This window comes from Lepisma saccharinum, chromosome 21 (genome assembly GCF_977018435.1).
Source record: "Lepisma saccharinum chromosome 21, izLepSacc3.1, whole genome shotgun sequence".
NCBI lineage: Eukaryota > Metazoa > Arthropoda > Insecta > Zygentoma > Lepismatidae > Lepisma > Lepisma saccharinum.
Window position 1 is genome coordinate 27,343,606 of NC_139249.1, and position 27,759 is coordinate 27,371,364.

Sequence of the window (27,759 nt, forward strand, 5' to 3'; positions counted from 1 at the left end):
CACAGCAAAATAATTAGGGTTATATAAATAGGTACTCATCATCTATTGTACTGTGTGATACTTCTCAAAACAGGGATCAAGGCACAGAAAAACAAGACACTTGCGCTGAATAAACGTGCGGCGGAAAACTTTTTTTTATTGTTGCACACTTTGCATCTCATGCGCTTGCTGGTCTTTCTAGGCCAATGCTTGCTAGCAGAAACTTCCAATCTTACCATCTCAGGGGGAGGTGGATGATCAACAATCAAAGGTCTAGAAGGACCAGCCTGCTCCATAGATCCCCGCCGAACCAACTCTTCATACAAAGCTATTCGGAAGTCTCGATGTCTGCGAGTCCGGGAGACCTGGCTGAGGAGGATGTATGCATTGAGGATGCTTTGGTTTAGAAGGTAGAAAAACACTTTATTGGTCCACTTTATCGTCCTTCTGTCAGTCAGGTATGTACATGTCATTCTGTCTGCCTTATCCACGTAACCCATATTCCTATTGTAGTCTAGTATGGTCTGGGGCTTCAAAGGGTTGCCGTGGTCGTCAGTGAAGTTTCCTTGTGCGGGGGGTTTGTGAAAATTTGTCAACACACGGACGTCACATTTGTCCTTCCAACGTATAACTGTCATGTCCCCCTTTGTATACACGTCCAGGTCACCACGTTTGGTCTTCCCCGTTTTCAAGTCAGTGGGCATGGAACGCCGATTCTTATTGACAGTTCTGCAACATTGGGTGCCCTTTGTTGCGAGATCATCAAAAAGTTCGGGAGAGGTAAAGTAATTGTCCATAAAAAGTTTATGACCAATTCCTTGTACTCTCTTGCTTAGTTCCATGACCAGGGCATGGGTGGCTGTCACAGTTGGAGTCTGTCTGGAACTGTCCTTTCCGAGGTAAACTAACATATCAACAGTATATCCCAAAGCATCACAAAGCAAGTACAGCTTTATGCCAAATCGCTTGTGCTTCTTTGGGATATATTGCTTGAAAAGCACCTTTCCCTTGTAAAGAACAATAGCCTCGTCAATGGCTACGTGTTCCGTCGGGTGATACAAGTCGAAGTAACGTTGTCTCAGATGTTCTAGAACCTGTCGTAGTTTCCAAAGTCGATCGGTGTTGTCTTGAGGAGGGGAAGAGTTGTCGGCAAAGTGCAGGAAAGCTAGGATGTGTCGGAAACGGTTGCGTGACATAACATGCCGGACCCAAGGTGTGTGGAAGGAATTTGTCTGCCAGTAAGAGTCCATGTAGTCGTGCTTGTTATGTCCAAAATAGATCCAGAGGGCAAAGAAAAGGAATAATTCTCCAAGGGTGATGGGGGGTTCTACCATGGACGGATTATTCTCATCGACAAATTGCTCGTAGTATCGGTTAGATTCTACCAGAATAATGTGTCGAGAAGAGCATCCGTCCAGAATAGGCGGAAAGAATCGAAAGGTGAAGAATCAGGAGTCAAATCTGAGGTCTTGGGTCCGGGCCGGCCAATAAAATGTAAAGGAGTTGGACCCTGAACATGAGAGGTGCGCGGGCCCAAGGTTGACGAACTTGATGATGTCGATGATGATGCTGTTGGGAGAGGAGAGTCATTTTCATCCGAAGAAGACTCAGATACCCCCCCCACATCAACATCATCATCAAAATCATCATCTTGATCACCATCTGATCCCATGCTCTCACATTCATTGTCCGTATCATATAAAAGCTCATCGATCTCCCTAACGCATAATCGTTTCCCTCCGGACATATTTCCACAAAGAGCCGAGTCAACAGGGAACAAATGGATTCACAGTAGCTACACAAGATGCAAGTGCGAACGAAAAAAATCAGAAGCACATATCACAAAAAAATTACCCAACACAACTTCAACACAGCTCAGGGGGCACACAATCGGAAAGCACAAAACACGGTCTTTCACAGCCACTGCTCTGAACGTCTATGGCGAGGCCTTTCCTAAACAGAGGAGGGGAGGGAGCCTTTGCAATCCTTTGTTTTGTCTATACTTCTGGATAGACTCATGATTCTGGCTTCTGGCCTCGGGCTGTCGTCAGGCTTCATTGCATTTCTAACATAGAGGCGACAGAAAGCAGACACCGCTAAACCTCTTCCAATCCAGCCTCTCCTTCACCCCCCCTGCTACTACTTTCGGCTGGATCACCAGGTCTAAACACAAAGAAGAATGTGTGCCTTATCAGTACTAAATCACAGCGTTGGAAGCTTGGAGGAAAACAACATGGTAAATACCAAGCATTCATTGTGTCTGTCAAGTGTGAGCCCAAACACGTGACATATTCCGAGAAAAGAGGGGGGATTTGGAATTTTCGTAAACACATGTTCCCGAACCGAACTGTCAGTGTTTCAACCTCAATATACAAATATAAGTGTGGCAAACCCTCGATAATTGTATCTAAAGCTGTTTGTTCCATATATGCAACCGCGGCTGACAGGGACATACTCTTTTTGTTCCACATATGGAACGGCAGGGGACTAAAGGTTAATGCTGTTGCCACATTCAAAATTTACCTCAAAATGCTGAGAAGAACAACTAGAGGAATTTTGTAGCTTCGCTACCGCTACAACTACAATCTTCAAAATGTAGCACCGCTACAGCTACAGCTACAAATTTTGTAGCTAGCCACAGTAGCGCCGCTACAAGTAGCGCGCTACTTTCGACCACTGGTCTTGAATAATGTGAAGATAATAAATTTATAAATCTGAGAGAAATAATTATCGAGATAAGACTGAGAGCGTTCTATAACCTTATTATTGTTAATAGCACGTATCCAAGGTGGGAATCAGGAGGCTCGAGCCCCCCACCCCAGGAAATTTTCTATTTTACACTAGATAAAATTAGGTTTTTGGCTTTTTTGAATAATGTGACGATGATTTAAAGAGAGAGAAAATTATCGAGGCAAGACGGAGAATATTTTATAACCCTGTTGTTGATAATATTGCACGTAAACTTTTCTTACGCTTTCGGTGTTGTCGCAGCGCACTTGAGCACTATGCAGAGACTTGTCAGCATTTGGAAGCTGCACAACAAAGGTAGCGCTACACGTAGGGCGATTCGTTGTAATTTCTAATCTCTGGAAAACGGGAGAGGGTACGTTCTTGAATGAGAGAAGGAGTCAACTACTGGCAATATTAACGAATCGTTTTCTCTGCGGAACGTTCTAGAATATAATGAGGATATAAATACGCGGATTCAATTTTTCGGTTGATCTGTACAAAGAATCGGTTAATGAGATTTCAGAGGTAAGACAATTCATACAGTCGATTGGTGATCTGATCAGTCAGCGTCCTCTGGTTGCTTTATAAGATATAGTGATTCTCTCTCTCTCTCTCTCTCTTGAAACACATTCAAACACTTAACTACCATCAAGAGACAGCCGAAAATTTTATGAATGTCGAGAAGAGAAAGCAAGAAGATGTTGCATATGTAGACATCTTAGCGGATATTGCAGGCTCTACCAGGACCCAAATCAGGGCTCTACCAACTGAGCCACCTAGCCATCCTTGACTTCAACCGATTTTTCATTAAAATGTCTACATAGTTCATGTCCTGTGTATATCAAATCGTAAGGTGTTGCCTGATTAGTGAACAAGCACAGAAAATAAAGGAGAGAGAAGAAAACTGAGGAGCATTCCCACCGGTTGAGGGGAATTTTTTTCTTCTGTGGTCAACAAGAGCTACTACTTCGCTTCGAGGTGACAATGACAGTGGCCTAATAAGGGAGATTTCACACCGTGTCGCCTGAAGATTAGTTTTGTGCGGCCTTTTGTGTCGCTACGGTGTGAAACGTTGCTGTTGATTGGCCCATTCCAATTGACATGTATTGCGTGCCCCTTCAGTCTGAAACCTTCCTAAGTCTTGAAAATCCAAGTCACAAGGATGGAAAATTAAGGCCTTGTTAAGGTTAGGCGTGAAGGCAGGCAGGCGATAGAACCCTAAAGGATAATATCCAAACCTGAAGGAAGAACGCATCTTAATTAAGTCTCCAATATGAAATGATAAAAACTTCTGGTGAGTTGATTTTAAAAAATGTGTCCGAGATAAAGAGTGGCGTGTTCAGGTTTTCGGAAAGGAGAGGGATTAAGCATACTATTTTTGCTATGGTCTGGAAATACCGAATGGTCATTTTAAAAAGTATTTAATTTTCGACGTCTTCTGCATTGCAAGTGTCTAGAACTTATCGGAAATTATTAGTTTTTATTCCAGAAATGCAAAAACAATCATTTAAGGTGAAAATGACGTGTAGAATCCGAGATTTCCAGGGCTTCGGGAAATTTCGAACATTTCCCGCCCCGACTTAAAATAATTCTGTCCCGCACACCCCTTCTGCGGGCGCCATTGATGGTTGTCCTAACAACTGTGTGAACTTGTGTATGTACCTTATATTTTCTATTTGCATTGAACAATTTTGCCCCTAAAGTTTCTGTTAAAACAGAAGAATGAATGGATTTTTACATGTATATTTTCTAACAAGTGATGTGAGAAATTTTATGAAAGGAACTGGGTATGTAGAGGATGTCTACCTGGCAACTGTGTTCATCATGCTATGTATGCAATTACGTTTGTAACACATACTGGGTGCGTTCCGAAAGTCTTAACGAAACGAACGCATTCAACGAAAATAACTGGGCTCGTGAATCTGGTGAAACCAGTTATTTTACAGACTTATGGGACACGCTAGGCGGAAGCGCAGGCGCAGCGTTTTGTTTCAAGAAAGTTTCCGAATGGCGTCAGCGGAAGGAATGTCCTTATGGCAAAAATAAACTCTATTATGGCCACTGTTACTCATTTTAATCACATTCTAAGAACGGTCAAGGCATACTTATCTTGTGCATGTTGCTTCATATCGCTATCTGTTAAAATTATAATACATTTTCCGAATTAGTGCAGTTTGAATCCATCAGCACGCGCTTTGTCTGCAAGGAGCAGACGATTTTCACGGAACAAACCAGCATGCTGGGCCGTGCGTTTGGTGAATCTCGTTCTTGCACGAAACGCACGGAATGCGACTTTTGGGACAGCATAATGAAACTCACGAAACGCACGGAAGCACTTATGGAACGACCAGTTACCATAACTCGTTTAACCCGTTAAACTCGTGCGACTTTCGGAACGGGCCCACTGTTAAGTTGTAGCGATTACTTTCACAAAAATGTTTTAAGATTAGGTCCCTTAGCATTCTTCTAATTAATAATAAACCTAAATGCTCTTGTAGTTAGGTTAGGTTCTGTTAGCATTAAAATAATATCGCTAAATGCTTTCTAAAGAAAAACGTTCTAAATTACCTGTACATTCATTCCCACTAATCACGAACTTGCATGTTTATCGTCTTCATCTGTTCTTAAGACTTGTAACATCATAGGTAACAAACATCCTGAGGCATAAAATTTAATGCTGCTTGATTGTGTTCTCTGTGCATCGTAACTGTGTAGCGGTTAGCTTTACTCAATTCGTGTCTGTTTTATGGGTCTCCCTTATTTCACAACACTATTGCAACCTTGTGTTCTGACGTCAGACGAAAACATCGTACGAGGTTAGGTTACGTCTGGTTCTATTAGAAAAAATACAGTGAAAAATTATTATTTATGCTAATAGAACTACACCTAGCATGCCTAACCTAACAAATTAGGCATTTAGCCTAAAATTAAAAGGTTTCTCCCATGACGTCAGAACACAAGGTTGCTAAAGTGTTGTGCGATAAATGAGACCCGTGTATTTATAAACATAAATACAAAGTATATAAAATCATAGCTTACATTAATGTGTACTGTTTAAAAATTAAGAAAGAGCGATATATAAATGGAAAAGAGGATGCTATCCATTAATACCTCTGTATGTGCGTTTTATATCATGCCATTGTCTTGATTGAAAGTAAGTGATCTGGGTAGTGAAATAGAATGTTTTGACACTTATATACAAGATATATTTTGCAATGAGGTACATGCTAATAATGGACGTCATAATGGTCACCTTTTCTAATTTATGTGCAGTAATGATGTAATTATCTCCTTCATGATAGTTATTTCTTAAGTTCACTTATTTTAGTCGCCTGTTACAGTGGCCTCTCGTTACAGCATATTAAGGAGAATAAACCATGACATTCTAAATTCTGCAAGAATCTGGCCCCAGTTCAGATTGCTTAATAACGATTTCATCATCGTTTGATTTCTGTTTGTCTGTTAACACATACTTCAGTATTTTAGCGATTACTTACTGCATGCTTGCTTGAGAATGGTTTTTCACTTCCACATACTCGTATATTATTCTCGGAGTGATTTTACAATACCGGGAATTTCTCCATTTTGTTTGAAATTCGGCATACTCACTAAATTAGGGCTCCTAATCACGAATCTGAAGTTAAAAATTGGCGCTCACGTGTCAAACTTGCAAAATAAGAGGGTCAGTCATTGCAACCAACAATGCACAATTGCTCATTATTTATCGCAAGATTTTCCGTTTCGAATACTTAAAGAACGAAATATATATATTCCTGATATTACTAAAATTTAACTATGTTTCCTAACCTAACCTAACCACGTGCCAATGGTTCGTGGGGCTAGCGCCAATGGTCCGTGGGGCTAGCCATAATTCAAGAATTTCTATACGTGAGCGCCAAATTTTAAGTGCAGATTCGTGATTAGGAAACCCAAATTAGTAAGTATCCGAAATTTCAAACAAATTGAAGAAATTCCCTGTATTGTTAAATTATACCTTCTTCTCTTGCAAACATCCATTTATTTACTGCTCTCTTGGTTACACACTGCTGCTGCCATCTGGATCATGTGTGGTGTGAAGGGGTTTTGTAGTTAGGTTAGGCAAGAGAAAGTTTCGGCTGTTAGTATAAATAAGGTCTCTAAATGTGGTTAGGTTAGGTAGGCCAGGTTTCGAAGTCTTAGCATTACAGTAATTTCCATAAATGTTGAAGGGGAGCGCAGATGCTTACATAAGGTACTTTTTATGTCTTTTTTCGCTGATAAATTGCACTTTTCGGAACTCCAAACAATGTTAATTACTTTCACCAAGGTTCAAATTTACTGTAACAATCATTTTGTAATTATGTAGCGTTGTTGATGTTCGGGAATGTAATTTTGATTCATTTTAATGCGAATGCATGTGGTTTTGTACGAAAATCTATTTCCGACGCGCTATTGCTGCTGCCACCATTTGCTTCCTGCATGAGAGCACAATACGCTCTCGTATTGTCCGTATATGCTAAATTGAACGAAAGGAGTGCTAATGGAACCAAACCTAACAGGCCTAACCTAACCTAGTAGGCATACCTCGTCCCCGTGATGGTTTGTGGGGATATCGTGAATTTTTGGGCTAACGTCAATGGTTTTTCTGGCTCAAGGAACGATCAATGGTAAGCTATCGCCATGTTGTGTGTGGAAATAAACAAGAACAGTAAGTACTCATAAATGTAAGAAATATACATTACTTTGCTAACAAATTCAATTATTTCACCTAAATAAGTGTTCCGGAATGCAGAATAGTACGTTAGCAATGTAAAAAAGTGCGAAAGAAATGATTCCCAGGTGTCTCAGGTATACTAAAGTAGTACCGAAATCATTAAACATTCGGAACCGTTACCAATAATCCTGCATATTGTCACATACACATAATGGCACTAGTACAGTCATGGACACTTCTGGGTTGTAATAACACCATTGGCTTTCAATGTGATCATTACAACCCAGATGTACCAGGTGTATAAGCTTAAATCTGCTGTTTTGTAGTCAGAAAAACACATGGTTTGTTCATAGAAAGCAACAAGAAATTTATTCAAAGTACTTGCCCTCGCGAGCTACACATTTTGCCCATCTCTCGGGCAATTTGTGGATACCACGCCAAAAAAAGTCCTTCTCTTTCGAGGCAAACCACTCATCAAGCCATTTTCGGACGTCTGCATACGAATCGAAGTGCTGCTCAGCGAGGGCGTGGCCCATCGACGAAAACAGATGGTAGTCGGAAGGGGCCAGGTCTGGTGAATAGGCGGGATGGGGTAGCACCTCCCAGTTGCGTGTCTCCAAGTAGTTTTGGACCAGTCTTGACGTGTGTGATGGGGCGTTGTCGTGGACGAAAATCAGCTTGTCATGTCTTTCTTGATAATCCGGTCTTTTGTCACACAGAGCACGGTGCAATTTGATCAGTTGTTGGTGGTAGCGGTGGGCAGTGACAGTTTCACCAGGTTTCAACAGCTCAAAGTAGACGATGCCCTGTTGATCCCACCAAACACACAGCATCGTCTTCCGGCCGAAGCGATTTGGTCTCGAGGAAGATGTTGATGGTTGGCCGGGATCAACCCACGATTTCTTGCGTTTAGGATTCTCGAAATATATCCACTTTTCATCACCAGTCACAATCCGATGCAGGAAAGACTTTCTTTTTTGTCTGGCAAGCAAGATTTCGCATGTGTTTTGCCGTCTCTCCAGCTGCCGATCGGTCAATTCATGCGGCACCCATTTTCCGATCTTTTGAACCTTTCCCATGGCACTTAGACGCATGGAAATGGCTGCTTGAGTAACACCCAATTGCTCGGCAAGCATCTTTTGCGTTTGGGTATCGTCCTCGTCCAAAAGAGCCTGCAATTGATGGTCCTCAACCTTCCTGGGCCGATTTTCACGCTTCTTGTCGCTCAGGTCAAAATTGCCGTCTTTGAACCGACGAAACCAATCCCTGCACGTTGTTTCCGATACAGCACTGTCACCATAGGCCTCCACAAGCATTCGATGCGATTCGACAGCCGATTTCTTCAAATGGAAGCAGAAAAGCAGAGCTTCCCGCATATGCTCTTTTTCTGGCACAAAACTAGACATGCTTACCACAGGAACACTGTCTGTTGTTGTCTGCACCTGCTAACGATGTGCACTGATTTGTGTTGGCAGATGTCCAACTCATAAAAACACCAGGTATGGCGTGCTCATGGTAGCTTCATACGCTCACTAACGCCATCTATGAGCAAACAGCAGATTTAAGCTTATACACCTGGTAAATGTACAAGAGGAATACTTCATTTCTAGCATATTTGCTCAGCAAGCTTAACCAGAGATTCAACTCATTTTATTTTCTTTCTTTTTAGATATATGGAGATGCAAAACAATGGAAACTCTGCATGCAGTTCGTGCGAAAATCACACTGAACCTTCATGATATATTGTTGGTTTTAATACAAACTCTAAGTCATGCGAGTTGCACGTGTCCGTTTTTGGAGGAAGGTTGCTGTTCTGTGCTTTAGTGTTGTTGGTCTCTTTGGACTAATATTGCTATTGCGAATGGCAACTTATACAAATAAACTGGCCCCAGTGACAAAGCCAGCTGATATGTTCGAAGAAATAAAAGTTGGATTGATTGAAATTGACTCTGACAGCATCCTTAAATATGGAGAAGGGATAGCAACCCTTCAGCAAGTAAGGAACATACTCCATGGGGAAACGTGCCCATTGTGTTTTGGGAAAAGTTTGTGTTCAGATTTTGAAAATGGTGCAATGGCCATAACTAGCAAATCTCTTGTTTCTCCTAGCAGAAAGGTTGGAAAAGTGACTTACAGGGGGTTCACGGGCAACAGGGACGAGATATTTGTGAAAACCTTTGAACCCGAGGTATTCACAGTTTTTGAGGAGAAGGTATGTCTTGATGCAACTCACAATAAAACCTGTAAAGTGAAAAATGCTGCTCCTAGTTCCTTTTTGTATCGGTTCAAAAGCCAATTTGCAAAAAATATTAGTAGCATCTACAAATTGTTTGGAAGATCTCGAGGTGATATTCCGTAAGTAAAACAATACACCGTTCTTGCTTAGCTTTCAACACTAACCTTGCTTTACTAGCATTTTCTATATATAGAATACATATTCACTAACATTTTCACTGTAAAACATTACCTAGGTCTTCCAAAATGCACCAAGTACTTAATGTATGGGTAAGAATTGACAATATAGAGAAAGTCTCCAATTTTGTTAATTTTCGGTATACTAACTAATTTTGGCCTCCTAATCACGAATCTGTTGTAAAAAACCAGGGGTCACGTCTGGAAATTGTACATTTTGATGAAACAAGCCCCGTTAGCCCCAAAAACCATCCTCAGGTAGCCCCACAAACTATTGACGTTAGCCCCAAAAACCATCCACAGGTAGCCCCACAAATCATTCACACAAGGTTAGGTTAGGCCTGTTAGGTTAGGTTCCATTACCACTCATTTCACCCCTAAATTCATCGAAAAATAGGGTTCGTAGTAGAATTGAACATCCTAAATCATTTTTCTTGTAAAACAACGGCGTGGTTGGAAACAATGACAGGAGATTACATTTTCGTTCGAAAACTATGCATATACACCTATATATATAAAAAAATCAATCGGCTTTTTTTCAAATTTCCAGACTTGACCCCCGGTTTCTTACAACAGATTTGTGATTAGGAGGCCAAAATTAGTTAGTATACCAAAAATTAACGAAATTGGAGACTTTCTCTATATTGTCAATTCGCTCGAATGTATGTTCTGTTGTGCATTTTATGTTATGTTTTTCTAAAGTGAATGTGTGTTTTCCATCTCAAAGTTATTGATCTTGTCCATATTTGTCTGATTTTTCAGCTACTCCCCCCCTCCCTCCACATGCACACACCATGACCATACTCAAAACGAAGGGTTATTCAAAAAGAACTCCCTGGATTTATAGTGCGGAACATATCATCATTGGTCATATGTCCAAAAGTTTTTATTTGAATAGTCCCAGACACCACTTTTTCGATACTTTGCCACTAGGAGCATGACATCTAGGAGAGGAGAATGAGTGCAATTTGGGAGGGGGGTGTCTGTTACAACCGAACAATGACAGTAGGGGGCGAAAGAGAGAGCCACCAATGGAGAAAAGCATTTGCTATTGGTACAAACAATTCATGTCCCTGTGTTGTCTGTGAAAAGGGAAATGCTGCATTACTTGAATCTATCCCGCTCTTTTCAGATGCTGCAATATTGCATTTTGTGCTCCTAGCGGCAAAGTGTGGAACCAGTGGTGTCCAGGACTATTCGAATAAAAACTTTAAACATATTCTTCCCACATTAAAATCACGAAACCAGGAGTTTCGTTTTGGATAACCCTGTATCGCATACAATTGTTTCTTAATATGTGGGCAATTCCTGCAGGATGGAACCTAAACAACCACACAAAATTTCAGGAATAACCCAGATGTTAACAGAAGTATGGGTCAGGATCCTTCAAAGATTTTTTTTATTGAAAGATCTGTTGTCCATGAAGTTGACATAATGTTTCATCCTTGTAAGTTGCTGCGGATAGGGAATTATGTGCAAAATTGATGTACATACAAGAAAACATAACTAAAATTGCTAATATACTTTATATATATATATATCCTACACAGCACCCGAAGTGGGAAATGTTAGCTTGGGGAGATGTTTGGTCGAATATTGAACTTACCTGGGAGAATGCTCCTATGGTTTAACATGCACTCAATGTGTGGTCAAAAACGTAGATGGGCCGGCCCCCATGGCAGAGTGGTTAGCACATCATGCTACGATGACGGGGGTCCCGGGTTCGAATCCTGGCCGGGGCATGGATGTTTGTGAGTGTCCATTCATCAATTTCATGATATCATCACTCATCCCCATCTTTGCAAATTAGCCAAAAGTGGCAAAAGAATCGAAGTAAAATAAAGCAAATCAATCAATGAATCAAAATGCGGAAGCAATTTTTTCTGAAATATTTGTTTGGGGACAATCCACATAAGGGATTTTAACCAAATATGGCCCAATTATTTAGTCAAAAATATTGGTATATGTTAATTTTTATTCCTGTGTTCCGTCCTTTTCTTATATAAACCATAAAAAGCTGAGTAATAAAATTGAATATTTGTATTATTTAAAGTTGAGGCCCTTTACTGTAGGAATCACTCCTATATATAAATTGTTATTGTTACTGCAGTGAATAACAGTGTAAACATAATTATCTTAAAAAATATATTTAGTGGACAGAAGATTCAAGAAATGGATATTTGGTGAACACAGTTGTACACAAATAGCAACATAAAGTGTGGAGACTATTTGCCAGATGTTTACAAATTTGGCAACTTCAATAGTATCTGTTGTACTTATGCTTTTGTAGCAAAATAAATGACGAGAAAGCAAGTGATGCCACTTATAATGCAATGAAAGGGGAGCAACGTTTGCAGAAGAATCTGCCCATCCTTCTTTTGCTTGTGGGGCAGAATGCACAGACTTTCCTTCCTTGTTGTTTTTAGTTTTTTTAATTTCCATATTCAGGATGTTAGCAAAATCTTTGCGAAGTTGTCGTGGAACTTTAGGTGCACGTAGAGACTAATGTTTTATCTGTCAGATGACACAAAATTAAAGACAATGAACGAACCGTTGTAAAAGTATACCATACCTATGAAATTTTGACTGATACCAATAAAGTATCAATACAAAATTTACTGATAGCAGTAACCAATATTCTATACCATACCTATGAAATTTTGACTGGTACCAATAAAGTAATACAAAATTTACTGATAGCAATAACCAATATTCTACTGATCCAATATAAAATTCCAAATGATCCTTGGTTCATTGACCTCTTTAACAAATATTTGTTTCAAGGTGACTACAGTGGATTAGAAGTGCCAATAATTTCCAATGTTGACCCTGCTTTTCCAATTATAGATAGTATTAAGTGACCTACTATTATATTTGTGACAAATCAGACAGAAAGTGTTTGTTATATGTTGAATTCAATGCATACATACAGTCTTATTGTTAGAATGTGGTATTAGGAGTGCAGGGGCGTACCTTCTTGCAGTATGTGTTTTGAACAGTGCCTTTCACGGCCGAGGTGGTCGTGGAGCGGGAAGTAAGATCGCATCTGCCGGAAAACTGGATGCAACATCTGCGTAACTGGAACCAGTAGCTATGTAATGAAATATGCTCGTAAAATTACATGGACAGTTACAATTAAATGAGTACATACCTTGTTACAAGAGGTTTTGCAAATGCCCTCCTGCATCCACACATTTACGGCATATTTATAGGAAATTTTCACTAACACATATCAGTTCCTCTTCTGAAATTCCTTCAGTTTCTCTCCTGATATTTTCTTTCAATTTGTCTAACGCATGGCTTCAGGCTTAAATGCGTGGTAGCTCGCTACGCAGACGTCAAAATGTCTGTCTCTTGTTCAAGGCGCCAGAATGATTTTCAAGGAGTACGTGCCAATCATGATCCAACATCGTCTAGTTTCTCCTCAGTAAGCACATGCCATTTCACCTTCGCTTCTTATCAAGAACAGACTGATTCCCTGAATTTGTTCACAAGTATCCAAACACTGTCTGTCTCTGTGTGAAACAGGAACATCTGGACATTCTGCTGCTGCAAAACACATTCTAACTTCCTTACAAGAATTCGTATTAATGTACGGATAACGTGGAATTATTAGACTGCAGAAAAGCACCAGTAATAATAATAATAATAATAATAAAAAAAACACCACCACCAGGAAACGGCAAATGATGATGATGATGAATTGTTAACACCACAACACTTCACAAACATGTGCAAACTGGACACCAGCTATCTGGATACTGAAGCACTGACATGTCCAGTGCCAAGGTCAGTGTACAGCTGTGGGTCTAAATGCCAGCAGATGCGATCCTACTTCCCGGCATGCTAGCAGCCACACCTTGACCGTGAAAGTCAGTGTATAATTTATTCATCCAAATAACATGAATGATATTCATATTGCTAAGGCTATGGTTAGAGATAATTCTAAGTGACCGTATCTTGTAAATATGCATGGAAATAATCCTATGAAATTAATAAGTGAGATTAGGGGTGTAAGGGGTGACCTTCCACATAGTACACCCAAATGTCAACCTCACTTCCACGTTAGTACACCCTGGACTGAAGACTAACGAGGCTCTGGCGACTGGCCCCATGGCCAGTATAATTTTGTTTGTGTTGTCTTGTGTTTTGTCCTTATTTGTGCTGAGTGTTCTTTGCAGCCTCGGCTTTTAACGAAAGTCAGAACATTTTAATATTTTATGATTTTAATTAAGCAACGTTAGAGTTGTTATGTGTAACGGTAAGGGGCTGGACCCCGTATAGTGTGACGGGTGCAAAATAGCCTTAGTGCTGATGCACCCAAAATTTTAAAATCAAAATCAAAATAAGTGAGATTATTGATAATTATCTAATGAAAATAATGTTCTTCCTTGGTGTTTATATCATCCTAAGAAGGTTTTCATTTCTTTATGGAGTTTATATAATTGTATTATAGAGGAAGCAAGTTTGGGGTTGAAATTATTAACAGAAAGAAAGAAGGTGCTTGTTCAGTTTATTGAGTTTGTAATTGATGATGTTGGGTGAAAAGATGAAAATACACATATTATTTTCAGGGCTTGGGTGTTAATTTTGTAGGTTGGATACCATATTTGTTAGTTATTTCAGCATAGAAAATGCAAAAATAAATTTATTTAATGGCTCAGTTCTTTGAATTGTCAGAACTACACCTTTTTAAAAAATATATATTTTTGAAGTTTGTTAACTGTGGCACTCCTGGAGTGTTCTTAACTTCACTTGCAAATTTTAATCCAATTTTATTATGCAGTTTAAATTATCTGAGCTGTGATTGTAAATATCATGAAAAACTACTAATTTTCCAATTACAAAGGCTGGGGTGTATTAATATAATTTGTAATTCTTTAGTTTACTTAAAAAGTTCTGAGTATCATATAAATGAGGCAGGTCAAAATGTATTTTATTCAAATATACAAATGCAACACAAATACAGCAACTTGACAGGACTCCATATTAGTTTAGTTAGAATATGCACAAAGGGAAGTCCCATTAATATTCTAAAGTAGAGACAATGGTGGGGAATGCTGTGCAGTGTCGAAGTAAAATCTGTAGCAAAGGATATGCAGTTAAAGAGTGTTCCATTTCAAGACAAACAGAACATGTAAAGGGTGTCTGCAGTTTTACAATTCTCCACCACCAAAACTGGCAAATTTTTTTGAGAACCTATATTTGAACAGTTTTCTTTAATTTTGTACAATTCTTTGACATCCAGTGGTGAAATGATAGTAATATAAGTGCAATACTTGCTTTTTCCAGGCTTATATTATGTCCTACAGAGAAATTCATGGCCACCCTCCAAGAATCATTTGATGACAACGAGAGCGAAATGCTGTCTGACGACGAAGGAGCAATTCTAATTTCAACTGTTGCATTGAATCCTGAAGCCGCTGTGCTACGGGTATGTACCTTCCCTATTTTTTTGTTTTGAGATTTTCTGTTAATGTTAGAATGTGGTCACCATGTAACAAATTGCACACGTTTCAAGAGAAAATAATTTCAAGCAAGGGCTTCGAAATATCCCCCTATATATCTGGGAAAATGTTCATGTAATTCGAATGGTGACATTGTAGCGATATTTTATTACAAATAATATTGTTTTCTGTGAACAGACTTCAGTTACAAAGCCAAAGTATTCTGTTTATTCACTGTCGATCATATCCTTTCAGTCTTTTTTTTCCATTTTCCGCATACTTGTCTTAATTACTATTTTCGTTCTAAGCTCTGTACAGTAAGTAGGAAAAAGTAGGGATGGGTCAATATGAAAATTTTGCAGATACCAATAAAGTTCTGTTACCGATAGTCAATGGCAGGTCTCGAAAAGTCCTGGTCGCCAGGTCGCCATGGCGACTAAAATTTCAGCCTGGCGACTGTGATCTCTTGCTGTAATATTGCCATTTTTTAAGTTTGCATGTACGAAATTTTGAAGATTCTAAGATCAAATTGCAGTACAGCATAAGTTAGCAACGTTGTGAATATTCCATAGAATTAGTAACAATTTTTTACTCGTTGTCCCCAACCCCTTATTTCCAGTTTTTTCACATGATTTAGTGATGTTTTGAATAGGGTGATGCTCAGCTTCTTATAGTATGCACAGTTGCTAGTAGGTGGTTACCTGGCGCCTAGCTCTGAAGAAGCACTGGTCAATGGTCTACTGATCTGATATAAAATTGCTAAGTGTTCCTTTAACAGAAAGGCATGTAAACAGAAGAGGTCCTAATTATAAAGTGCCCTAGTAATACTAAACGTCCCGGGTTCGATCCCCTGCCGGTTCAAATCCGGGAACTTTTCTAACGATGGAAGCGGCCCTGGCGCCTACCCAGCGTCAAATAACATGGGTACCTGGGGGAAACCCTGGGGGGTAAAGGTGGTCAGGGGCATGATGCTGATCACAGCACCCCCACTCACGAGCGGATCAAGAAAGTGTGGGGCGTTACCCCCACACCCCCTATACGCCTTCGTGGTGTGGTGCTGTGCACAGGGGAGCACTTTACCTTCTTTTTTTTACCTAGTAATACTCTTTATAAAGTAACACATTAAATCACTATTATATCTTACATATAAATAAGAAAATGCATCCCAGCATGCATTGGGTTTCTCTTTGAAAAAGCAATAACAAAATGACAGAATCTTCTGATATTGAGATATTGGATGGGTACAATTATTGGTAATTTAACCAATACACCAATATGCTTAAGTCAATTGATATTAGAGGTGGGGGGGGGGGGCAATTTTTTTGGTTGGGTTGGAATTTTTTTTTTTAATCCTGATGTTTGGGATGGGAAATATTTAAATATGTTCCAAATTTCCAGACACTGTGAACATCTCAAATTCTACACACTATTTCCCCTTAAGCGCTTTTTGTATTTCTGGAATAAATACACAAATTTTTTAGAAGGTTCAGAAACTTAAAATGCAGAAAACATGAAGAATTAACTATACTCTGTCCCAACTATCTCTGGAGCAAGGCTGCACAAAGCATCAGAGAAGCGGGAGGGAATCTAGTGGCCAGAGCGAAGCAGTACACGGTGCTCGAAAGCTGATAACTGCAGTCGCTTTCCCACCTCCATGCAATCCCATTCTATCTGTGTTCATTGGTGAAGGCATCTCGCATCATTACTTGCACAGAGACTTGTTTTTGTTCATTTGCTTCCGAGTTTGCTGAGACAGAGTATACTCTTAAACATGACAATTTGGAATTTCCTGACTGTGGGATCCTGAAAAGTTGGGAAATCATTTCCTGAAGTCATGGAATGGGATTTTCTTTCCTGATCTCAGTACCAACTTTTCAGGATCCCACACACTCCTAATTGATTAGAGATAAAGTAGCAGAATGAAATTAGGTGTACACTAATTTAGTCTTAAAGAGAAAGCCGTATATTTGATTTTGTTCAAGTAGTTGTTAGTCTAAGACTTATATACTGATCAAAGTATGCCAAATACCACTAGAACATTAGCTGCTTTATACTAATACTCATGTAGTCTTGTTGAATATTGCAGAAATTTTTCTGAATGGTTATTGCAGTGTTGATAATTTCAGTTCTTGTCATCGAGTACGTTGAGTTCGTTGTTCGTCCACTACCTGGGAGCATGTGGCAGGGCAGTGGTTGTCGAGGGAGACCTAACACCTCTCTCCAACAGCCTAAACGAATCTTTCCAGGAGAGAGCCAAAATTGCTGTCCAACTGATTTCTCTTGTTGAGGAATTGCAGGTAACTACAATATCCATAGTGTATTTTCATTTCGTGTATATGCCCAATTCTCTGGCATGGGGATCATGGAGTTTCCTTCCCTAATTATCTTCCCTTCTGAGAATGTAAGGAATCTTCCTTGTCAATCATTTTCAATATTAGAACTTAATTTTAAGGTGAGGAAATGAAAAAAATTCTATTTAACGCTGCATTAGGCCCGTCATTTTCTGAAACATGCACAGGCGCTTGGTGTACACCTGCCCCTCCAAACTTCTAACTATCTTTGAGGTATGAAATACATTGTGAATTATACTACACATACAGGCAGATAGACAGGCTTCAGAACAGGATAGATCAGGCACAGAGGACATGGTGTGGACACATGAAGAGGATGGATGCAGAAAGACTACCAGTAAGAGCTTACAATGCACAAGGAGTGGGAATAAGGCCAAGGAGGAGACCAAGATGTCGGTGGAAAGAGAGGAGTGGTGGAAGACCAGGAAAAAATTAAGAGGCAGGAAATGGCGAAGGATGATGATGATGATACAGGCTGAATGTTCTTTCTTTGTCTTTCTTCTAAGATCAACTGCAATTTTCTGCTGCACTTTCTAAATGATGTAACATTATAAAGTTAACGTCATTGGCATGCGTGCGAGATAGTTGTCCTCCATGCACATAAATACATGACAACCGAAGAAGTCTCATGTTCACTTCCGGTCATGAGGCCACTTTCGTCACTGATGCATAGCTACGTGTCCTCTCCTTCCTCACTAACCCACTTCCATACAATATGTGCTGTGTGCTGTCTTTCTTGCTTTGACATTTTTCTTGTTACATATTTAGTCTCCAAATGATGGACTGACATTAACTTTATAATATTACGTGGGATTGAAGTGCGACTAAACAACACAACTGGGCTTAGAACAAAGATAAAGAAAACACCCAAGTGCAGTATAGTTCACAGTGTTGCAATTTCGCAATGAATATTAATGGGGGACACCGGTACCCCACATGCCTAAATAATATTTTTTTAAAAAAATGAACTACATACCACGTGTCATTAGCACCATCATAGGAAATCAAGTAATACCTGAAATGCATTTCAACTTGTTGAACTAGTCTAGTTCCTGGTTTGAGTCCTGGTGTGAATGTTTCTTTGTATTGTGTGTCCCTTCATTATTATTAGCCAAAAATGGTGGAAAGGTGACATAAAATGAAGAAAAATGCTTTTTTTTTCTTCAGAGGCAGTGTTTCAAACTAACTTCCTATAATTTTGCCCAGCTCTAAAGAGACAGTCTTGAATTTCTCACAAAAAAAAACAACATATAAAGAGATCAAATTTCCACTGGAGGTTACTTAGTTATTCCGATAAGTAAATAAAGAAACACTATCAGAGCTATTTGTCATAATTTCTCTGATGTGTACTGCATTGTGCTTTTTTTACTAATGAAAATGTGACATTGTTCTCATGGATTTGCTCATTGCTTTACAGAGTGATACCGAATGGCTGTTTTTGATTAGTAACTTTGATTATGAAAATCTCGCAGTTGATTCCGAAGGGGATGTGATTCTTTTGGATGTTGGTGGCATGGCTGTCATTGATAAAACATTATATGAAGGCAAGTGTTTTGCACTATCGAACTGTATAGCTACTAGAGTGCTGCATCAAGGGCTTTTTGCTCAAGCGTCTGATAGTTTGCACGGATGACGCTAGTTTGCATACGGAATTGACAGATTCTTCGCTCGAGTAAATAACGCTCGAACGAGTATAATCGAGCAAAAGTGGTCCCATGCGGTACTCTAATAACTACTCTTACCATTTCATGCTAAGATGTTTGAAACTAAAATATGGTGTTGGAACTTTTTCCTATTGATATTGTCTCTTATAGCAATGTTGGCCCACTGGTAAAATTGCCGATAATTTTACTGCTCTGACATTTCTATGAATAGCATGAATAGACTGTATACATAATTTGTCATTTTGTTATTATATTAATGTATATAAAGGCAGTGTTTGGAAATAACAAGGTACCTGTCATACTGGTACAAGTAACAATTACTTTTCCAGGTAATGTTAACTATTAGAGTTAACTTTGTCTGCTTATCGAAGAAAATTTTTTATTTTATTTTCATATTTAAACATGTGAAATTAGTTATAATTTAATGAAAATTAGTGTTAATATTATATGGTCATCAGTGAAAAAAGTGGCAACCTGCTTGCAACTCATGTATGTGTGATTAGGGTGGTCCATAAATTCAGATAAATGAGTTGTTTTTTTGCATGAAACCGTTTCAAGAAAGGTACAGCAGAACCCCAGTTTTTATTTTAGCTAAAGTCCCTTGAAACATCTAAAATCAATGTACCACTGTATTAATATAGAGTGTGGCACTGAATTTAAAAATGCTCCGGCAATGGTTTCCGACAAAATGCTCTACACATGTGTAAAATTCTTTCAGCTGCATAAATTACGGAGTATTTTTAAATCACACTAAGAGAGCTCAGCACTGGAATCACACTTGCTCCTCATGCATTTGAGGGCATTTTTTCCACATGTTCAAGGGCTGGTACCTAGAAGACAAACACCTTGAAGAGAAACAGGCATATTAGGTACATGGACAAGCTCTATGATTCTCTGCCCTCAGCTATGTACAGTCCCATGGCATATTTCCCTCTTTCACATTGTACCACTGCTGAAGATTGTGAAACATTTGCGTAACCATCTTAGCGTAACCATCCTAGTTTTGAGTGGAGCCCAGAAGTTTCATCTTGTGAAATTACAAAATTTGTTCTAATCCTCAAGAAGGTAATTTAAAAAGGCATCTGTATTCCTATCTTCATTTATTGAGTGCACCCAGCAACTGTGGAAGGTTCTTTCATCAAAACAAAACAAATAATATTGTTTTAGACATCCTTCAACAGTTTATTTTGTTTGAAACAATGACTCATCTGGACATGTGTCCTGTCACATTTGGTGTGTAGCCAACTTTATTTATTCCTGTTATTGATAGGAACACCTGCTACCAATAGGAATGTGTGGGACAGGAAATGTTAAAAATTTCCCGACACTGTGAAATTCGTCGACGTGAATTCTACACGTCATTTTTCCTTAAGTGATTATTTTTTGCATTTCTAGAATAAAAACTATTCCGAGAAGTGTAACACACTTACAATGCAGAAAACATTGAGAATTAACCACTTCTAAAAATGACAATTTGAAATTTCCCAACTGTTTGGAATCCCAAAAAGTCTGGAAATCATTTCCCGAAGTCGGGATCAGGATGGAATTTTTTTCCCCGATCCCAGTTCTGACTTTTAGTTATCCTGCACACCCATAGCTTCTAATCAAGTAATAATTGTCCTTCCTTTCCAGTTGAAGAAACCGAGACCGAAGAGAATAAGAGGAAGATATGCAACAGAGAGTGCTTTAGTAAATTGACTCATGATGTGTACAATGCACCTGATTTAGGTAAGATGAAACACAATCTCTAGATAATGTGCGAGGGTTGTTCATTCTTAATTGAGATTGCCTTTTAACAAAGATAAGCAGCAGCAGTTGCATATAGGCCCAGTAGGAGACAGCTGAAGTTTTAAAAAACGTTAGGAGAAAAAAAAAATTCACGGAATTAAACACATTCTACATGAATTTTGTTCATAAATGTGAAAAAGTAAGCCAACCAAGACTTAATTCTCAAAAGTTACAGCAAAAATATTCTAAAACATTAAAAATTAGGTCTGAGCTGTTACCATTATCAGAAAATGTAGGTTTGAATCAGTATATCGGTTGATACTCTTTTGTTCGAAGCCTAGATATCTCATAGGGTACTGAAAAGGACCCACAGCCCTTTAACAGAATCTAAATATCCTGTAAATTATACATGTAGCAACCTTCATCCATTTTCACCAATATTGGTCTGCCCAATGTAAATTTCTCAATGAAAGGAACAGTTGTTTACTTAATGCTCCAAGCAAAACTTTGCTAGATTGATGTGGCACGTGGAATGTTTGTACATATTTATGAATATTCTGTGTTACATTGTTCTAGTGGTATTGCTGGGAACTAGTAAGGGAGAATTCACACCAAAGTGGCATGTCGCTCTTGGAAATAAGCCAATCACCAGCAACGTTTTTACATCGTAGCAGCATGACAGGCCGGATAAGCCTGAGTTTGATTCGTGAAATCCTCAAGTAGCACCTATCGCTTCGGTGTGAATTCTCCCTAAGAGTATCAACTTGGTTTCAATAACTATGTAGTTGTTTTTGTCTACTAACTTTGTGCGAGCATGCTTATTCTACATAGATATTCCTATATTCCTTCATAGATACTCATACAGTCACCAAAACTAAAATCATTATTTCTTGTGTCTAAGTTGAATTTTTTTAATAGACAGATTTCAATGCTTTACGTAATATAAAATTGGTTCCAGCATGCAGAAAAAAGAGATAATTCATTCAAAAGTATGACCCACATAAGTAAAAACTGTTTGTGTGCAGCACACAAAAGAACATTTTGGAAATTCCTATCAGCTCCAAACCTAAAACTCCTAACCTAATGACGTAAAATCATAGCTGCTGTTGTGGAATGTCATGTGAGATGCTATTTTCACTTGTGTGAAGCCTTCGAGCTGGTCCACTTCATTGTAAGGTAACACGCTCAGGTAACGGGAGATATATATATATATATATATATATATATATATATATATATATATATATATATATGTATTACATCTTATTTACCAAGAATTTTGCGTATACTCTAATATGATATATGTAGGTTTGTTCATGTGCGTGCACACAATTACTCATTACTTGTAACTACTAACTTATTATTGCACATTTCCTTGGACTCACTCTCTAATCTTTAATTAGATACTCTTATATTCTTATCATCAAGATAAAATGACAAGGGGAGATTATGTTGGTGTGGTTTGTCGCTCTTTTATCATTCTTGTAAAGCTGTCACGTGTTTGTTATACACAATTTTAGCCAATAGGTTAAGCATGGTGTGATTTTTTATCGTTCTTGCAATGCATGAGAATTACTAAATTACAAGTAAATAAGTCGTTAACACAATTTAACTAATTAATGTCTCTTGTTACTCTGCTAATTCAACCATTGGAAGATTAACTAGTACTTTTAATAGGCTGTTTCTACCAGATGCAAGGTTAATTCATAAATTTGTAACAGAGTGTAATTTTATGTTAGTTTATAACACAATTGCTCGTCGATGCACACACATACTGTATCGAGTATAGCAAATTTCTGTCGTAGCATTGATTTCATTGGTATTTTACACATACCTGCTATTTTGACGATCATTGGTTGACTGGAAGAAATGGGACATTGATTTAGTTCAACTTCAGAGAATGGAAATTGATCCAATTTATCTGACTCGGTTGTTCACAACCTGGTCACCAGCACACAATGGTCACCCTTAAAAGCAGTGTCTTACGTCTGTCCTGGAATCTGGAAGTAGGAAGATCAGCATCGTATCGGCATCTTGCACTTCGACTTTGATTCCGTTTGCTCGACGTACTTCCACGTATACTCCTTAATGTTCCTTGGCAACATCAAATTGGTGCACATTCGACTGCTGGTAGCATGCATACATAACTCGGTGGTATTGCGTAATAAGGCATATCAACACACAAGCAGATAGTCAAATCATGTTCGCGGATCTCATCCCTCCTGCATCAAGGTTACAATGTACTATCCTTCTTGTACGTATCCTGTGTTAATAAACTCCCATCATAAGTTCACATTATGACGAACAACGTTGTCTCCTGAATAACTTACTACAGGGTGGCTCAATAAGTCACTTAACACCCTCAGTACAAGGCCACTGCGGCATGGAATTTGAAATTGGCGATGACCAATCGTTATCTGGGGGAACCACATTGACGCCACCCACACAGTCGGCGGCCATCTTGATGTCCGCCATCTTGAATTCAACTTCAGAATTTTAAATGGGAAGGGGGTCGTGCAACATATCAAAATGGGCTAGAATTTCACGAGAAATGCAATGGTGAAGGTTTTTTCGACGTATCTTTAACCAGTAAAAAGTTATGACTGAATTCTTGTACCAATTTGCTCCTTTTCGAGGTGTTAGAAAAATGCCTTAAAATTTGTTTAGCGCTTCGGTAATGCATCGAGATCAAAGTGTCGTCTATGGAGAGACGTTCGCATGCCATTGCACATTATTTTAATCGGATATATCCATGAAGAGATGTGCATTATGAATGGTTGTCGCGAACAATTTACAGTGTGACACTTCCATTGAATTAAAAGTCCTTCACAGTGACAAGGCTAATGTTTATGTTCATAAGGAAGTTCATAAACAGAATATGTGACCCTTATCATCTGATGACTAACTTTGGACAAAAACTGGTTCATAACGTTCCCATAAGTGTTCTGGTGTTCTTCCCTATTGAAAAAACTCTGTAGAAAGTACCTTCTTCCATAAGCAAGGATGAAAAAAACTGTTTATTTAACAAATCCAAGTAGCCCTAAGCATTTAAGGTTCCGTTGATGGAAAATTGACTAACCAATCATGTTCCACACAGCACGCCACACCATTAACTTACCAACACTAACCATTCAGCTTTGATCTGTCGAAAATGGGTTATCAGATAAAAATCATCGAATATTCTGTTTATGAACTTCCTTATGAACATAAACATTAGCCTTGTCACTGTGAAGGACTTTTAATTCAATGGAAGCGTCACATTGTAAATTGTTCGCGACAACCATTCATAATGCACAGCTCTTCATGGATATATCCGATTAAAATAATGTGCAATGGCATGCGAACGTCTCTCCATAGACGTCACTTTGATCTCAATGCATTACCGAAGCGCTAAACAAATTTTAAGGCATTTTTCTAACACCTCGAAAAGGAGCAAATTGGTACAAGAATTCAGTCATAACTTTTTACTGGTTAAAGATACGTCGAAAAAACCTTCACCATTGCATTTCTCGTGAAATTCTAGACCATTTTGATATGTCGCACGACCCCCTTCCCATTTAAAATTCTGAAGTTGAATTCAAGATGGCGGACATCAAGATGGCCGCCGACCGTGTGGGTGGCGTCAATGTGGTTCCCCCTTGGCCTGAAAACGATTGGTCATCACCATTTCCATGTTGCGCGCTGCAGTGGCCTTGTACTGGGGGTGTTAAGTGACTTATTGAGCCACCCTGTAGTATATGGTTTAGCCGAGGCAACATGTGTGTGTGTGATCAACCTCATTGCACAACTACTGATGCGAAGAGGAGAGTGTGAGTGGTGAAGTTGCGTAAGTTTCTTGCAGCGCCGCTCTTGACAAGTGATGCTGAGAATTCGTAACTGAGACAAGGGCGGAAAGACCAGAGGTTGTGACGTATTTTTCGATGTATAATAAATAGAGGAGATTGTCCTTAGCGGCGGAAAATCGTCAAGTCTCCCACTCTCGAGCTATGAAAGTTTGCAATATCTACAAACCGAAAAGTAAAATTGGTACACATGCTGACAGACCTGACTAAGCAATTACAAATATCGTATTACAGTGCAACAAGTACATGTACATCATTGTTCACTTACCGAAAAGAATAATCATATTCTGCAAAATAATAAAATTCAGTTATAACATTCAATTAAACATTTTAAAGTGACAATAATCGTAGAAACATAAAATGTCAGCCTAGGCAGTTTCAGCTCATAATCATCTATTTCATTTTCACATATCTCGGTAAGATATACAAAACTGCATTTTAACATGAAGATGATGACTATGTTCACTTATTTTTCAATTTCCCTTCATCTTTTATTTAACGATCATCCATATACGAGGGCCCACTATCATAAGCAAATCACGAAAACATGTGTACTAATAGGGTCCGAGACTTCGAGTGTATTTCGCTCATTCAAACGTTTTTCGCTCGATCAGAAGACCTATCAATTCTGAATGCCATCTAGCACTGCCTGTGCGAATTATTTGCTGCTCGAGCGAAAAATGCTCATTGCAGTACTCTAGTCAAGGGTACCCAGGTATATCCTGCTATTGTCAAGAATGTACCCAAATCTTTTAATTTATCCATGTCATATTTAACAGTGAATGCATGCTTCTTTTTAGATCATAGGATGAACATGATAATGTGGACAATTGCAAAAATCTTTTCAAACTTCCAGGACCTGCCTGTAAACAGATGGGTGAGAATTCCCACTTGATGTATGCACTGGTATGCCAGCAAGTGCTCAGTGATGAGGACGACCACAAAGTTAGCAACTTCTTCAACCCACAGGCACGAGGCAGCCCCCGTTCTTTGGCAGGTAGGGAAAGACTTCCAATTCTCTTATCTTTCTTTCATCAACTGGAAGCTGAGAGCTATGAATTTCTATGGCCGTCCTTGCATTTTTTAATTCTCTTCTTCGCTGGCCTTTGTGGCACAGTGGTTAGCACATTGCGCTACTACGCCAGGGGTCCCAGGTTCGAATTCCGGTCTGGTCTTGGGTGTTTGTGAGTGTTTCCACATCATATCATCGCTCATCCCCATCTTTGCGATTAGCCAAAATTGGCACAAAGGTGAAGTAATACAAAATCAATCTACTTCTCTTCAAGAACTTTTCATGAAAGAGCCATTTGCTCATGAAAAAATAAAATGAAATTAATTGTTCATAAAAATTAATAGTACTTTAAATAGTTGCAACTTGCCTATTTTTTTCCCATGTACAGAATTGTAGGTTATGTAATAATCCAATTTTGAGCCTTGGGAGTAAACTAGTTTTACAGTGCCTACTTGCCTATTTTAATAGTAAATGCATGTTTCTGGAATTAATGCATATAAGTATAGTGGGAGACACAAGTACTGCTCATCAAATTGTTCTTGACTATTTTTAGTCGTTTTTTCTTTTGCGCTCTACGTGTTTTTAAGGAATGGATTTCTACATATGCTGGTGCAGAGGCAGTAGCAGCTTGTTTGTGATATTGTTTCAATTATTGAAGCTCTCACTGGGTAAAATAAAGAGAAGGAACATGATGATGAACAATTTGCTGATGATGAACATCCCACTGTACCTATTTCCATTACATTCCCTGGTTTTCTAGGCTTTCATATCAACCCTCAATGTTTTCTTGGGCTGTCTATATACATTGGCCTGTGCCTACATATCACACCTCTAATCGTAACACTGCATGTCAGATTTTCAAGGAATTAATACTAATACAAGATTTTTCCACGCAGATTTATATTAGTCTTACTTCCAGTTATGTGTCCCTTGTAATAAATTAGTGTGACAAATGAAATTATAAAGTGTGAAATATGCTACATAATTTTAGGAAATTCATCTTGCAGATGGGGTAATGGCCCTCCAGATATCTATTGCGGACCCCTGAATAAATATGTTACTGAATTTTGGAAAAAATGCATCCTCTTGTTCCTTGCAAATGACAGGCAATCTATCTAAATAAGAGAACAGATAATTGGCGTTCCAATTTGATACACTTTCAGGGCACCCAAATGGTTTTTAACCATATGCTTGTGAAATTGCAGACATAGATGTTCTCGGAGGTAGATTTTTTACAAAAATTGAAATGAATTACTTCTAGGTCTCCTGCACTCTGCTCCAAGCTCCCTCTCTCAAACGATCAAAGAGCTGATGGCCGAGTGCATCGAGGAGAAGGAGCCAGGCGGAAGAATCCGAGCAGCTGGAGAACTGCAAGATCTCCTGGAGGAGCTTTCCAGCACGGACAGCAGGAAAGAAGGTGACGAGTGAAATTACACACAACCAAGAGGAGATATATGTATATTTTTGCTAAAATTATTTTGTCATAACTGTCCCAGTGGCATTATATAAAAAAATAACAACCTGACAATTTGATATGTGCCTTTAGAAGAATGGTGATATATATATATATATATATATGTATATTAGTAGCTTTTTTAATGTTTATTTTAACTACGTCCGAGATTTTCTTTTAGTTTCATAGAAAAAAGTAAAATGTTATTTAAATTTAATGCTGCATCTGTTTTTCCTTTACATATACCTTTTACAGTAATAGTGATGGCTTCTTTTGGTACACTTTAGGAACTGTTCCAAGAGGGGGATCAGGTGTGTGATCTGCCCCTCCACTCATTGTCAAGGAGGGGAATGATAGTCTCCCCCCATCACATCCTAACAACGAGACTACATTTTTTCCAACTTATCTTTGGTTAGGAATAATACTTTTGCACTAGTTAAATGGGCGT

The 27,759-nt window shown here is 38.8% G+C and overlaps 1 protein-coding gene across 1 annotated transcript; it reads left to right on the forward strand.

Moving 5' to 3' along the window:
* The first annotated feature begins 5,699 nt into the window (after positions 1-5,699).
* Positions 5,700-27,533, forward strand: LOC146003953 (divergent protein kinase domain 2A-like). Its single transcript, XM_083142471.1, has 8 exons — positions 5,700-5,863; positions 9,072-9,757; positions 15,107-15,248; positions 17,388-17,558; positions 19,030-19,156; positions 20,909-21,004; positions 25,703-25,843; positions 27,120-27,533. Exons 2-8 carry the CDS (start codon positions 9,174-9,176, stop codon positions 27,284-27,286), a joined length of 1,428 nt encoding a protein of 475 aa, XP_082998597.1. The 5' UTR covers positions 5,700-5,863; positions 9,072-9,173; the 3' UTR covers positions 27,287-27,533.
* The last annotated feature ends 226 nt before the right edge of the window (positions 27,534-27,759 follow it).